This window comes from Bombina bombina, chromosome 5 (genome assembly GCF_027579735.1).
Source record: "Bombina bombina isolate aBomBom1 chromosome 5, aBomBom1.pri, whole genome shotgun sequence".
Classification (NCBI taxonomy): domain Eukaryota; kingdom Metazoa; phylum Chordata; class Amphibia; order Anura; family Bombinatoridae; genus Bombina; species Bombina bombina.
In genome coordinates this window covers 356454822-356471374 of record NC_069503.1, presented here as the reverse complement: position 1 = coordinate 356471374, position 16553 = coordinate 356454822, and the positions used below count along the sequence as shown (strand labels likewise).

Genomic DNA, 16553 nt, shown 5'->3' with positions numbered 1-16553 from the left:
TGAATGGCGAATCCGGAATTCTTTGCCGAAAGCTTAGTTAGATGTACTACGGCATCAGAAATAAATGAATTAGCTAGCTTAAGGGTTTTAAGCTTGTTTATAATCTCATCCAATGGAGCTGTCTCAAGGGTCTCTTCCAGAGACTCAAACCAGAATGCCGCCGCAGCCGTGACAGGCGCAATGCATGCGAGGGGTTGTAATATAAAACCTTGTTGAGTAAACATTTTCTTAAGGTAAGCCTCTAACTTTTTATCCATTGGATCTGAAAAAGCACAGCTATCCTCCACCGGGATAGTGGTACGCTTAGCCAGAGTAGAAACTGCTCCCTCCACCTTAGGGACCGTCTGCCATAAGTCCCGTGTGGTGGCGTCTATTGGAAACATTTTTCTAAATATAGGAGGGGGGGAAAGGGTACACCGGGCCTATCCCACTCCTTGTTAATAATCTCTGTAAGCCTCTTAGGTATAGGAAAGACGTCAGTACACGCCGGTACCGCATAGTATCTATCCAGCCTACATAATTTCTCTGGGATTGCAACCGTGTTACAATCATTCAGAGCCGCTAATACCTCCCCTAATAGTACACGGAGGTTCTCAAGCTCAAAATTAAAATTTGAAATGTCTGAGTCCAGTCTATTTGGATCAGATCCGTCACCTACAGAATGAAGCTCTCCGTCTTCATGCTCTGCCACTTGTGACGCAGTATCAGACATGGCTCTAACATTATCAGCGTACTCTGTTCTCACCCCAGAGTGGTCGCGTTTACCTCTAAGTTCTGGCAATTTAGATAAAACTTCAGTCATAACATTAGCCATGTCTTGCAAAGTGATTTGTAATGGCCGCCCTGATGTACTTGGCGTCACAATATCACGCACCTCCTGAGCGGGAGATGCAGGTACTGACACGTGAGGAGAGTTAGTCGGCATAACTTTCCCCTCGTTGTCTGGTGAAATTTTCTTAACATGTACAGATTGGCTTTTATTTAAAGTAGCATCAATGCAATTAGTACACAAATTTCTATTGGGCTCCACATTGGCCATTGAACATATTGCACAAAGAGATTCCTCTGTGTCAGACATGTTTAAACAAACTAGCAGTTAGACTAGCAAGCTTGGAAAATACTTTTCAAAACAATTTTCAAGCAATATAAAAAACGTTACTGTGCCTTTAAGAAGCACACAAAAAAACTGTCACAGTTGCAATAACAATGAACCGGATTAGTTATAGAAACCAAATTTTTACAGTAAATGCATTAATTTAGCAAAGGAATGCACCCACTAGCAATGGATGATTAACCCCTTAATACCCAGAAAAACGGATAACAACTATTATATATACGTTTTTATCACAGTCAAAACACAGTCTCACAGGTCTGCTGTGAGTGATTACCTCCCTCAAAACTAGTTTTGGAGACCCCTGAGCTCTGCAGAGACGTTCTGGATCATGCAGGGAGAATAAGGAAGACTGTGACTGAATTTTTAATGCGTAGTAAAAGCGCCAAAATAGGCCCCTCCCACTCATAATACAACAGTGGGGAAGCTCAGTAAACTGAATTTATTCAAAATAAACGACAGCCAAGTGGAAAATAATGCCCATAAATTTTTCACCAAGTACCTCAGAGAGAAAAACGATTAACCTGCCAGTAAACGTTTTAAATATAAATATATGAAATGATAATGAAAGCCTGTTGCTATCACTGCAGAAAGGCTATAAGTTATATGTATACAGTATTTTCTTAGTGAAGTGCCATTCCCCAGAAATACTTCAGTGCCAACATACATACATAACAGCCTGATACCAGTTGCAACATACATACATAACAGCCATTCCCCAGAAATACTTCAGTGCCAACATACATACATAACAGCCTGATACAGCATTTAAGGCTGTACTTACATTTTATCGGTATTAGCAGTATTTTCTCAGTCAATTCCATTCCTTAGAAAATAATATACTGCAATATACCTCTTTGCAGGTGAACCCTGCCCGCTGTCCCCTGTTCTGAAGTTACCTCGCTCCTCAGAATGGCCGAGAACAGCAAGTGGATCTTAGTTACGTCCGCTAAGATCATACACAAACTCAGGTAGATTCTTCTTCTAATGCTGCCTGAGAAAAAACAACACACTCCGGTGCCGTTTAAAATAACAAACTTTTGATTGAAGAAATAAAAACTACGTTTTAACAACCACTGTCCTCTCACACATCCTATCTATTGGTTAGGTGCAAGAGAATGACTGGATATGACGTAGAGGGGAGGAGCTATATAGCAGCTCTGCTTGGGTGATCCTCTTGCACTTCCTGTTAGGGAGGAGTTATAATCCCATAAGTAATGGATGACCCGTGGACTGACTACACTTAACAGGAGAAAAGATACAAGTTTCCTATCTAAAGGATCTTTGAAAATACTATCCTTGAAGGGAATTATAGTACGTTTAGCCAGAGAAGAAATAGCCCCATCTACTATAGGGATAGTTTCCCATAGTTCCAAATTAGCATCAGGTAAAGAATACAATTTTTAAAACCTAGAAGTAGGATTAAAAGAACTACCAGGTTTAGACCATTCTTTAGAAATAATCTTAGAAACTGCGTTAGGCACAGGAAATATTTCTGGAAGATCAATAGTAGACTTTACAAAAAGAATTTCACCTGTTACAAGGAATATCAATTCCTAAAGTGAATAAAGCTTCTTTTAAAAGAGAACGAAAATGCTCAATTTTAAATAAAACAGATTTGTCTGGTTCTGTATCAGATGGAGGAGCCTTAGAATCAGAGGAACCATCATGAGAAGATACATCAGTATTAGTCTGATCATTACATACTTTACTAGTTGATGGTAAAACATTTGCTGATCTCTTACGCTTATTTGAAGGCAGAATTTCATTCAGGGCCTTCTGAATTGAAGCAGCAATAAAAGTCTTCATTGCTGGGGGTACAACATCTGCATCCATTTGTGAATTTGAAACAGAAGGAGCATTTGAAACCATAGATGGCACTTCAGAAGTTTTACAAAAAAACACACTTGGCTTTGGTAGAAAGGTGTACAACAGACTCAGGTTCTATGGTAATTTCAGGGACAGAAGCAAGATGTTCATTATGGCAAACAAAGTAATAAAGCAAAAAAATAAAAAATAATAATAATATAATAATAATTCCTTATTTGCTAAAAAGAAACTTTGAGCTTTGGAAAAGTTTGTGCTAAAAAAATTGCTAAATAAATAAATGTTTCCTAAAAAGATTAGATATAGAACGCTTATATAGCTGTTCTTTTAAAACCCCTATATATAAAACCGAGGGCAAGAATGATTCCAGAGAGAGACTATTTAAATTTAAAAAGTGAGCGAAAATATTTGTGGCTAAAAAAAAAAGCGCCGGTGCACTGTGACGTCACTGCAGGGTTAAAAAAAAGCCGCAACACGGTGGCCGCTCTTGTATAATATTTTAAACTTCCCCCGGAGACCGTAAGTGCCCTCTGAGCCTTAATGCTCCACACACAAACAATTACTTTGATATTACGAATCAGAACCCTGACTGCTTCCAGACTGAAACATCCTAACGCTTGTCCCTGGGCTGCCTATATAAGAAATATAAGCTAGATACTTAACAAGTGCCCAAAATAGAAGCCGTGACTTAAGAAAAAAATATATACTTACCTGTTCTTTGTAGACACATGTCCACTATAAGCAGACAGCCAACCAGTACTGAAAAGCCTATCAGCAGAGGTAGAAGATAGGAGTATGTAGAATTGTAAAGGGAGGCAGAAAAAGACTTAGTGCGACCGAATATACAGAGGGCCTTACAAAGACTACCAGAGGTTTACAACATGGTGTCTAAAGGCTAAACTCCCCAAACATCCCTCTGACAAACACTAACTCTGAGAGGAAAACCAGGCTTCAATATACACTGAAGCACCTATCTTAAGCACATCATACTTTAACCACCTCCAAAGGAGTCAAAGTTTAAACTGAGATATGAGTGAGGTGGGTGGGGTATTTAAAAGCTTTGAAGTTTGGGAAACTTTGCCTCCTCCTGGTAGGAATGTATATCCCATGTGTAATAAATCATGGTCTCTCACCACCTATATTAAAAATATATTAAATTATCTGTATTACCCAGATTTCTAAATGAACATACTCCGTAATTAAAAATGTGATCTGTAAATTAAAAAGAAATTGCGTAGGTTGGCACAATCTCAAATCAATTCTTCTTTTAAAGAAAAGCTATGATTTCTGATTAGATCTTGACCTATTATTCAGACTGGGGGAAAAACACAAACATTAATGAAATCTCTGACTACTACAGGGTCAAGTGTATAATATATGATTATTCATAATCCTTGAGTAAAAAATAAAAAAAAAAGGAAATATTCTCTGTTTCAGCTTGCTTGAAAACCACAGACTGTAAAATATTTTTCAAGGCTCCAATTGCTTTTAACAAGTAGGAAAAAAACAATCAATCATAAATGTACAATTATTACATATAAATTCTGTAGTAAATGCCTGTGTTGTATATATGTGCGTACAAAAATATAGTATATATTATATACATACATAATTTATCTCTGTGTTATCATTTAATTATATTAATTTATAATCTTTTATTTTAACAATTTCTGTGTCTCATAAAATAAAATACTGTTCTTCAGATTTTTCTTGTTCTCCTTTTTTTTTTTTTTTAAATCTGTGCTTCTCTTTTTTTGCTTTAATAAAACATTTGAACAAAGATTTGCTCAGTATAGCTCAATGGAAAACAACAGTTAATTTGTGTATAATACTTGGTAAAGGTGGCACAGAAAGAACATAATAGCTTAAAATGCACTCACCCGAGCTTGAAGGGTGAGATTGCAGAAATATTTATTAGTAGCTAAGCAAGACTATGAAAAAACAGAAGCAGTTTAAAACTCCAAAACACAAAGCATGAAAAAGAAATAAAGTACAAAAAAAGATGGTACTTGACAGTTTGATAAACCAACATGAGAACACTCATGGCCGTGCTCTGAATTCCAACAACAAGTAACAAAATCAGGAGAAAAAAAAAAAAAAAAAAACCCCAAAAGAGCAAATATACAAGATTTTAAAATATATTGGTTCTACAGAAAAGTAAGCCTATGTTATTATTAATGATAGCCTGGACTTGATGACCTGCATGAAGGATGTTATTTATACAATCAAAAGTCCTTGACCTTGCAGCATAATGAGCACCAAAATCTACACAGGAAGTTAAAGAGTTGCTGCTTAATTAAATCTATGCCATTCAAGATGTCAGAAGCATAACCTAATGCAAGTGTTGCAACTATCATGTGTGGGTTTTGTGTAAGTATCATCACAATTAAGTCAGCCAACCTAGTTAAGCATGTAAGGCTTAGGGTTGTAACTATGTAAGATAAAACCATAGAAGTGATATCGTCTGCTGTTAGGTTCGACCCCACAAAAAGGTGCTAAGATGGTTCATACTGTATACTTACAATACAGATTACTGTAGCAAGTTAAGGAAACAGGTATGTCAGAATGGCTTAAAAAAATCTAAATTATTAAGTACTTACCAAAGGCTCCCCTGCTCTTTTATGAATGCCAACCATGCGGATAGCATCAACTGGTGCCATTTGGTTGTTCACTGTAGAGTTATTCATTTCTGGACTAGAGGGGGGAGATTCATAACATTTTGATGCCACTATGTCATGGGCTTCTAAAAGAGACTGAAAATAAGCAGAGATATTTTATAACATTATTTAATTACAGTATAATTTACAGAGGGGCAAAACTAGAAAAAAAAAATAACCACAAAAGCCTGAAAAACATGCCTCCTTTGATTTTACCAGTAAATGATTATTTAAATGAGCCACTGCATAGGTTCTTCAGTGTATTTAGAAAACATAAATTATGCTTACCTGATAATTTCCTTTCCTTCTGTACAGGAAGAGTCCACAGCTGCATTCCTTACTTGTGGGAAATACTGAACCTGGCCACCAGGAGGAGTCAGACACCCCAGCCAAAGGCTTAAATACCTCCCCCACTTCCCTCATCCCCCAGTCATTCTGCCGAGGGAACAAGGAACAGTAGGAGAAATATCAGGGTGAAAAAGGTGCCAGAAGAATAAGTTAAAATTTAGGGCCGCCCATCGGAGAACACGGGCGGGAGCTGTGGACTCTCCCTGTACAGAAGGAAAGGAAATTATCAGGTAAGCATAATTTATGTTTTCCTTCTTAATACAGGGAGAGTCCACAGCTGCATTCCTTACTTGTGGGAAATTATACCCAAGCTCCAGAGGACACTGAATGCTAACGGGAGGGCAAAAAAAAAAAAGGAGAGGCGGTCCCCATCTGAGGGCACCATAGCCTACAAAACCCTTTCTCCCTAAGGCTTCTTCCACAAAAGCAAAAAAAAATTTGTTAAAGATTATGAAAAATAATGTAAGGAGGCCCAGGTAGCCGCCCTACAAATCTAATCCATAAAGGCCTCATTTTAAAGGGCCCAAAAGGACGATACGGCTCTCGTAGAATGAGCCGTAATCCTCTAAGGAGCCTTGTGTCCCGCTGACTCATATGGCAAGCGGATGATACTCCTTAACTAAAAGATAAGGAAGTCAAAGAAGTCTTCTGACTCTTACAATTCCCAGATAGGAAAATACAGATTCTTTCACTGTTTATTATTTAAGTAGCTTGAAGAAGAATTTCAAGGTACGAATCCATCTTATGTGGAAAACTTTCCTTCAAGGAAGAAGGAATAGGACATAAGAAAGGAACCAAAATTTCTTGATTGACGTTGTGATTTGACAAGACCTTAGGAGGAAAGTAGAACTAGGTTCGTAGAACAGGCCTATTATCGTGAAACTCCAGAGGAGGGTTGCATTGCAATGTCTCGGTCTCAGATTTCTGCACGCAGAAGCAATATTTAGACGGAAATGGAATCTTCCAAGCTAACAACTTAATGTCAACCACATGCACAGGTTCAAAATTAGCCCGATGCAGCCCTAAGAACAAGCGCTAAGCTCCACGGAGAAGCATCAGATCGTCCTGGCCTGATCGAAGTTGGAACCCTAACAAAAAGAAACTGTACATCCGGAAGCTCAGCGAGCCTCCAGACCGTAAACAGACATGAAAGAGACGTGTCTAGAAAACATTCTAATAAATCTAGAGTCCAGTGCTAACAGTAGAATATATATCAAAAAGATAAAAACTAAGAAGAGGGGAAAATAAGAATGGAAAGAAATAAGCTTCCGTTGACAAATAGTTTCTATAAAAATGTTTTCTAACCAATAATTGATTTTACCTTTATTTTAAATAATTATGCAATGTTTTTTCCTTCCTTCCTTGATAATTTTATTTTATTGTACTTATCCTCTCACCATTATGATTATACACTTGATAAATATGTCAGTAATCAATTATGTTAGTATTGAACCGTCAATTTACATGATGCTCCCTGGGCAGGAGTGCACAAATTAACCCTTCAAAGGCACGTAGCCATACTAGGCAAAACGGCTAAGGCCGCAGACATCGCCATACGGAACTGCACAGTAACGTTAGGTGGAAAAAGGCCCCCTCCAGAAGGAGGATTAGCGGTGCAAGGGGAAGCTGCATGTGTAGGATCAGATGAAAGTAGGGGACACACCTCACAGGACAAAGAGTCCTCAGAGGCGGAAGGCTCAGTGGCATCTAACATCTCAACATTGGTTGATGAAAACACCCTGATGCAGCATAAGGAACATAATTGAGAGGGCTGGATTACCTGGGCCACCTCACAATATACACAGGTATCGAATTCTGTCAGAGGTCTCATCCTCTAAAACATCAGAATCCTCCATAACTAGGTAGAAAAACCGGCACCTATACCCCCAAAGGCTGGGGCACTCACTACCTAAGACCCAGACAGTGTAGAGAAAACTCGCTCCTCTCCATAGTCACTCGGTCAGGAATAGGAAATGGAAACCGTGACCACTCCCGGTCACATGGTGTGCAATGCAGGACTGCCCCTGCTAAAGAAAAAGTGTGCCAAGCTTAATAAAACTGCACAGCTCTCAAAGTAAAGGAGCAACCTGTACGTTCCATATCAGCCTACGAGCCCAAAACATCTCACATATAAGCAGCATAAATCACATAAACTAATATGATTAACACCCCACTGTTCAAAAATCGCCCTCAGGAGATATTAACCCTTGATTCCATGAAGATAAAGGAGTCCCATTGTGACCCTGTCTACTAGCGTTAACATTTATGAGTAAAAAATGAAACAATCTTATCGGAATCTATGCCGTGGAACTGAAACACGGTCCTTCAAGTGTGACAGACTGTATCATCTGTATCAAACTGACATGGACTTGAGTGAAGAAAAGCAGGCAGCGAAACTGGTCAATGCTGATTGCTTAGGATCTGTTAATATGAGTCTGGATGGTTTCGCAGAAAGACTCTCCCTGCATCTCCAGACACTAACTTTCATCAATGCACTCACTGAGAGTCTGACAAGACATCTTAAAACTCCAATCCCATATCAAAGGGTAGATACCCTTCCTAAGGAACTACTCAGAAATCTTCTGACACTTCTCTGCCAACCTCCTGTGATGAAAGGCAAAGAATGACTGGGGGATGAGGGAAGTGGAGGAGGTATTTAAGCCTTTGGCTGGGGTGTCTTTGCCTCCTCCTGGTGGCCAGGTTCAGTATTTCCCACAAGTAAGGAATGCAGTTGTGGACTATCCCTGTATTAAGAAGGAAAAATACACATACAGGTGAAACTCGAAAAATTATAATATCGTGCAAAAGTTCATTTATTTCACTAATGTAACTTAAAAGGTGAAACTAATATATGAGATAGACTCATTACATGCAAAGCAAGATAATTCAAGCCGTGATTTGTCATAATTGTGAGGATTATGGCTTACAGCTCATGAAAACCCCAAATCAACAATCTCAGAAAATTAGAATATTGTGAAAAGGTGCAATATTCTAGGCTCAAAGTGTCTCACTCTAATCAGCTAATTAAGCCATAACACCTGCAAAGGTTTCCTGAGCCTTTAAATGGTCTATCAGTCTGGTTCAGTAGGAATTACAATCATGGTAAAGACTGCTGACCTGACAGTTGTGCAGAAAACCATCATTGACACCCTCCATAAGGAGGGAAAGCCTCAAAAGGTAATTGCAAAAGAAGTTGGATGTTCCCAAAGTGCTGTATCAGAAGGGAAAAGTGTGGAAGAAAAAGGTGCACATGCAGCAGGGATGACCGCAGCCTGGAGAGGAAAAGGCCATTCATAAGTGTTGGGGACTTTCACATGAAGTGGACTGAGGCTGGAGTCAGTGCATCAAGAGCCACCACACACAGAGGGATCCTGGACATGGGCTTCAAATGTCGTATTCCTCTTGTCAAGCCACTCCTGAACAACAAACAATGTCAAAAGCGTCTTACCTGGGCTACAGAAAAAAAAACCTGGTCTGTTGCTCAGTGGTCCAAAGTCCTCTTTTCTGATGAGAGCAAATTTTATCCAGAGAATGGAGGAAGAATGGAGAGGCACACACTGCAAGATGCTTGAAGTCCAGTGTGAAGTTTCCACAGTCTGTGTTGATTTGGGGAGCCATGTCATCTGCTGGTGTTGGTCCACTGTGCTTCATTAACCCCAGGGTCAACACAGCTGTCTACCAGGAGATTTTGGAGCACTTCATGCTTCCTTCCGCAGACAAGCTCTATGGGGATGCTGACTTCATTTTCCAGCAGGACTTGGCACCTGCCCACACTGCCAAAACCTGGTTCAATGACCGTGTGTCAGGGTGCCAGGAATCAGACTGAGACGAGAAGTGAAAAAATAATCACACCTTTATTAATAGCAAAAAATAATAAAAAGTCCACAAGACAAATAACAAGCCAGGAATCAAAACCAGAGCTGGTGGTCAGACGAGCCGAGTCAGGAGCAAAAGCGAATAGTCAGACGAGCCGGAATCAGGAACAAGGAGAATAGCAGAGTCAGGAACAAGCCAGGGATCAGGAACCAGGAGGGACGTCAGACAGCCAGGTAATACACAGGAGTTCTCACAAACAGGTCTGAAACAAGTCAGCAAGAGAGGTGAGTAAAATGGTTGCCAGCAGCACATGGCAAACAAAGCAGGGAAAAAACCCTGACAGTATCCTCCCCTCAACGACCCCTCCCCCGCGGGAAGACAAAAGGCTTATTGGGGAAACGGGCATGGAAGGAACGGAGGAGGGCGGGAGCATGAACATCAGAGGAGGGAACCCATGAATGCTCCTCCGGACCGTAGCCCCTCCAGTGAACCAAATACAGTACACGTCCCCTGGACATTCGAGAGTCAATAATGCTGCTGACCTCATACTCCTCATGGTTGTCAACAAAGATAGGATGGGGACGAGGCAACACAGTGGTAAACCGATTACAAACCAATGGTTTCAAGAGGGAGACATGAAAAACATTGGTGATGCGCATTACAGGATGAAGATCAAGAGCGTAGGCCACAGGATTGACCTGTCTGAGTATTTGAAAAGGACCAACATAATGGGGAGCCAGTTTATTGGAAGGCACACAAAGGTTCAAGTTGCGGGAGGACAGCCAAACTCTCTCACCAACCTGGTAGGAAGGCGCGGGCAGACGCCTACGATCAGCCTGGAACTTTTGGCGCTGCATAGAACGATGAAGGCAATCCTGAATCTGCACCCACGTGGAACGAGTTGCCAGAGATGCTCCTCCAAAGCAGGAATACCCTGAGACATGAATGAATCGGGCAACAAGGATGGTTGAAACACAATTCGCCATGAACGGGGATAACTTGAAGGAAGCATTAATAGCACTATTACGAGCAAACTCTGCCCAAGGTAACAATTCAGACCAATTATTGTGGTGATCTGAGACATAGCAACAGAGGAACTGTTCCTGAGCTTGATTAGACCGTTCCGCAGCCCCACTGGATTGAGGGTGATATGCAGAGGAGAAGGAAAGCTGGATCCACATTTGAGCACAAAAGGAACGCCAAAATCTGGAGACAAACTGGCTACCCCTGTCCGACACTATTTCCTTGGGTAAATCATGTAAACGGAAGACCTCCAGGGCAAAAATTGAAGCAAGCTCCTAGGCAAATTCTTCAAGGGAATGAATGTGACATTTTAGAAAACCGGTCAACCACCATAAGGATAACGGTATTGCCAATGGAAACAGGGAGCTCGACAATAAAGTCCATGGAAAGATGTGTCCAAGGACACTCAACATTAGCATAGGTTGAAGAACACCCACAGAAAGACGTTGAGGAGTCTTATTCTGTGCACAAACTGAGCAGGAGGCAACATACGCAGCAACATCAGAACGAAGACCTGGCAACCAGAATTGTCGAGTGACAAACCAAATCATTTGGTTCTTGCCTGGGTGACCTGCGGCTTTAGGATAGTGGTAAGTGTGCAAAAGTTTAGTTTGAAGATTCTCAGGAAGAAAATAATTACCACTAGGTTTCTCAGGAAGTGCATTGGTTTGTGCAGCCAGGATCTCCTGCCCCAAGGGAGAAGTCAAATTAATACGTATGGTAGCTAAAATATGGTCAGGAGGTATAACTGGAGTAGGTATAGACTCCTCCTTGGACATAGGCAAAAATTGTTGAGAGAGGGCATCAGCCCTAACATTCTTACTACCAGGCAGGTAGGAGATCACATAATTAAACCGAGACAAAAATAGCGCCCATCTGGCCTGTCGGGGCGACAAACGTTTTGCTTCGGATAGATAAGTTAAATTCTAGTGGTCAGTAAGAATGAGCACTGGCACGCTAGTACCCTCGAGAAGATGCCTCCATTCCTTGAGTGCCAAAATTAAGGCCAGTAATTCCCTGTCGCCAATTTCATAACTGCACTCTGCTGGAGACAATTTCTTAGAGAAGAAACCACATGGATGCAAGGAACCGTCAGGCGTAGGATGTTGAGACAAGAGGGCACCTACTCCAGTCTCAGACGCATCAACCTCAAGAACGAAAGGCAGGACAGGGTTAGGATGAGCCAGAACTGGAGCGGCAGCAAAGGCAGTCTTAAGACTATCAAAGGCCTTAATGGCAGTAGGTGACCAATGGAGTGGATAATTCTCTTTACGGGTCATGTCTGTGATAGGTTTGACCAAGAAAGAAAAGTTTTTAATAAACTTTCTATAGTAATTGGCGAACCCCAAAAAAATTGAATAGACCGAAGACCAACTGGGCGAGGCCACTGCAGAACTGCAAATAACTTGTCAGGATCCATGGAGAACCCTGCAACGGAGATAACATAACCTAGGAAGGTTACTTGAGTCTGATGGAACTCACATTTCTCGAGTTTACAAAACAGGCCGTTCTCACGTAGTCTCTGAAGAACCCATGTAACATCAGAACAATGAGCCTCAAGTGTGGGTAAGTGTATGAGGATGTTGTCTAAGTACACCACAACACACTGTTGCAACATATCTCGTAGGACATCATTAATAAATTCCTGGAAAACAGCAGGAGCATTACATAGGCCAAAGGGAATTACAAGATACTCATAATGCCCGCTCCTGGTGTTAAATGCTGTTTTCCATTCGTGGCCCTCCTTGATCCTAACGAGATTGTACGCTCCTCTCAAATCAAGTTTAGTAAAGACCGTAGCTCCTTTGAGGCGGTCAAAGAGTTCCGTAATGAGCAGAATAGGGTAAGCATTCTTAATGGTAAGACGATTAGGACACCTATAATCGATGCATGGTCTTAACTCGCCACCCTTTTTCTTCACAAAGAAGCCAGCCCCTGCAGGAGAGCAGGATTTGCGGATGATCCCCCGCGACAGAACATCGGCAACATACTCCTCCATAGTACATTTCTCCGCAACAGACAGAGGGTAAACCCGGCCCCGAGGAGGAATGGCTCTGGGTTGCAGGTCTATGGCACAATCGTAAGACCGGTGAGGAGGCAACATACCGGCACGCACCTTGTCAAAAAAGTCTAGGAACTCTCGGTACTCCTCTGGCAATTGAGATACCGAAGAAGTGCACAAGACGTTAACTGGTTTCCGAAGACAAGTGGAAATACATTGTGGAGACCACGACAAAATTTCGGACCTGCGCCAGTCGAGACTAGGATTGTGCTTTTGGAGCCAGGGATAACCCAGAACAACCGGAAAATGCGGAGAGTTTATTACCTAGAACTGGAGGGTTTAAAAATGGAGAGCCCCAACAGCCATGGATAATGGAGCAGTTTCGTGAGTAACGAGTGCAGGCTGAAGGGGCCTGCCATCAATGGCCTCAATAGCAAGCGGAACGGACCGAGGCAAAACAGGAATGGAGTGCTTTTATACAAAAGCACTGTCAATTAAATAGCCCGCAGCACCGGAGTCTACAAGAGCCTGGGTGACTATGAAGGAGTCCATCCAGGAAAGCATAACTGTGACCAAAGGATTCGCCTTTAGCGGTTCCGGGGACGAGGATAAACCACCCAAGGTCTGCCCCCGACTGGACCTTAGGTGTGAGCGTTTCCCGGCCGTGTAGGACAAGACTTCAAAAGGTGGCCCTGTAACCCACAATAGGGGCAGATCCCCTCCCTCCTCTTAAAGGCCCTCTCCGCCGCGGAGAGACACGTGAATCCCAACTGCATCGGCTCAGCAGTACCTGGTGACTCGGGACCAGGAGGCATGGGTAAGAACGACAACGTAGGAGACAACGGAAGAGGAGGCTTACGCAAGCGCTCCTTGAAAGAGGGCCTCTCACTTAGTCTGTCAATTAGGATAAAAAAAAAAAAAAAAGGACACCAATGCCTCGAGATCTTCTGGTAAATCTCTGGTAGCAACTTCGTCTTTAATCGCATCAGAGAGCCCATGAAAGAAGGCGGCAACAAGGGCTTCATTGTTCCAACCTACCTCTGCGGCAAGCGTATGGAACTCAATGGCATACTGAGCAACAGATCTTGTACCTTGCTGACATGAGTCATTTAGCAGCAGAGGAGGAGTGAGCTGGAACATCAAATGCCCTTCGAAAGGAGGCCACAAATTCAGGGTAATTTGAAATCACAGGTTTATTAGTCTCCCACAAGGGATTAGCCCAGGCAAGAGCTGTGTCAGAGAGTAACGAGATGAGAAATCCCACCTTAGCTCTGCAGAGGGAAACGCCTAAGGTAACATCTTAAAGTAAATGTCCACCTGTTTCAAAAACCCTCTGCACTGATTAGGATCGCCTCCATATCGCTGAGGTAGAGGTGCAGAACTGGACATGCTCCTGGTAGGACTAGGTGCAGCAGCAGAAACAGGAGCAGCCAAAACTTGCGGGACACTTTGGTTCAAATGTGCAGTGCGAGTCAGCAGGGTTTGTAGGGCTAGTGCAAATTGATCCAAGCCATGATCCTGTTCATCCATCCTGGAAATTATGGCAGGTAAAGGTGGATTATTAGCACCATCAAGATTCATGGCCCTTGCGTAATGTCAGGGTGCCAGGAATCAGACTGAGACGAGAAGTGCAAAAATAATCACACCTTTATTAATAGCAAAAAATAATAAAAAGTCCACAAGACAAATAACAAGCCAGGAATCAAAACCAGAGCTGGTAGTCAGACAAGCCGAGTCAGGAGCCAAAGAGAGTAGTCAGACGAGCCGGAATCAGGAACAAGGAGAACAGGAGAGTCAGGAACAAGCCAGGGATCAGGAACCAGGAGGGACATCAGACAGCCAGGTAATACACAGGAGCACTCACAAACAGGTCTGAAACAATGCAAGGGCAAAGCATACTGAACAGAGGCCCTTTAAATAATAAGTGATGACATCACAATTCTGAGACTGCATCCTGTCTCACACTGATGTTGTACACCAGTCTGGCCATAAAAGGAAGTGCAGGAAATGAGCAGCACCACACAGTATGCACCAGAGTCAGCAAGAGAGGTGAGTAAAATGGCTGCCAGCAGCACATGGCAAACAAAGCAGGGAAAAAACCCCGATACCGTGGGATTACTGTGCTTGATTGGCCAGCAAAAACGCCTGACCTGAACCCCATAGAGAATCTATGGGGTATTGCCAAGAGAAAGATGAGAGATTCTAAGTCTAACCCTAAAAGGTTCTTTAAGTACATAAATAGCAAAAAGTCTAAGAAGGATAATATAGGTACATTAAAATGTGTGGAGGGTAGCATGATAAATAATGACAGGGAGAAGGCTGAGGTACTAAACCAGTTTTTTTCTTCAGTGTACACAAGAGAGGAAACATTGAATGATACTTTGGAACAGAATAGAACATGCCAGTCCATACCACTAACTGGGTTTTGTTTAGAGGATATCAGGAAAAAACTAAAAAATATTAAGGTAAATAAAACTCCAGGCCCAGATGGAATACACCCAAGGGTGTTAAGTGAACTTAGCACTGTTATAGACAAACCTTTACTCTTAATTTTTCAAGACTCATTATCCTCAGGCATGGTACCCCAGGATTGGCGTAAAGCTGATGTGGTGCCACTCTTCAAAAAGGGAAGCAGGGATGATCCAGGAAGCTATAGACCAGTTAGTCTGACATCAATAGTGGGGAAGATATTTGAAGGGATTATAAGGGATTATATTGATGAGCATATTCGTGTAAACAAGATTATGAGTTCTAATCAGCATGGCTTTAGGAGAAATAGATCATGTCAAACTAATCTAATTAGATTCTACGAGGAAGTAAGTAAAAATATAGATAAAGGGGAATCAGTTGATGTGATATACTTAGATTTTGCAAAGGCATTTGATACAGTGCCACATGAGAGATTAATGCACAAAATTAAGGGACTGGGAATAGCTGAAAATGTTAGCTCATGGATAAATAACTGGATAAAAGATAGGGAGCAACGAGTAGCAGTAAATGGATCATACTCAGATTGGACAAAGGTAATCAGTGGCGTCCCCCAGGGATCAGTACTGGGCCCTGTTCTTTTTAATATTTTTATAAATGACTTGGAGCAAGGATTAAATAGCGACATCTCTATTTTTGCAGATGATACTAAGTTAAGTAAGGTCATTAGGTCAGAGCAGGATGAACTCTCTTTGCAAAGGGATTTGCTAAAATTAGAACTATGGGCAAGTGAATGGAAAATGAGATTTAATACGGAAAAATGTAAGGTTCTACATTTTGGAAGTAAAAATAAGCAGGCTATGTATTTTTTAAATGGGACAAGACTTAGCCAAACACAGGAGGAAAGGGATTTGGGAGTAGTAATAGATAACAAGCTAAAGATGAGTGCACAATGCAGGGCAGCGGCTTCAAAGGCTAATAAGATACTAGCATGTATTAAAAGAGGCATTGATTCAAGGGAGGAAAGCATAATTCTGTCATTATATAAAGCCCTGGTAAGACCTCACCTTGAGTTTGGAGTGCAGTTCTGGGGACCGATTGCTAAAAAAGATATTGCAGAACTAGAAAAAGTTCAGAGAAGGGCCACAAAGCTAATAAGGGGATTGGAGAAATTAACCTATGAGGAGAGGCTAGCCAAACTGGGTCTGTTCTCTTTAGAAAAAAGGCGCTTGAGAGGTGACATGATTACTTTATATAAATATATTCAAGGCCCATATACAGAGATGGCAGAAGCTCTTTTTATTCCAAGAAAATTGTTTCTGACAAGAGGTCATAATTTAAG

At 41.7% G+C, this 16553-nt stretch overlaps 1 protein-coding gene across 1 annotated transcript in view; it reads right to left on the bottom strand.

The window, feature by feature from the left end:
* PALS2 (protein associated with LIN7 2, MAGUK p55 family member) overlaps window positions 1-16553 on the bottom strand; it is a 455393-nt gene that overhangs the window by 234798 nt on the left and 204042 nt on the right. Inside the window, exon 4 of the mRNA XM_053714151.1 lies at window positions 5539-5691. Coding sequence (XP_053570126.1) covers window positions 5539-5691 — 153 coding nt within the window. The remainder of the gene's footprint in view (window positions 1-5538; window positions 5692-16553) is intronic.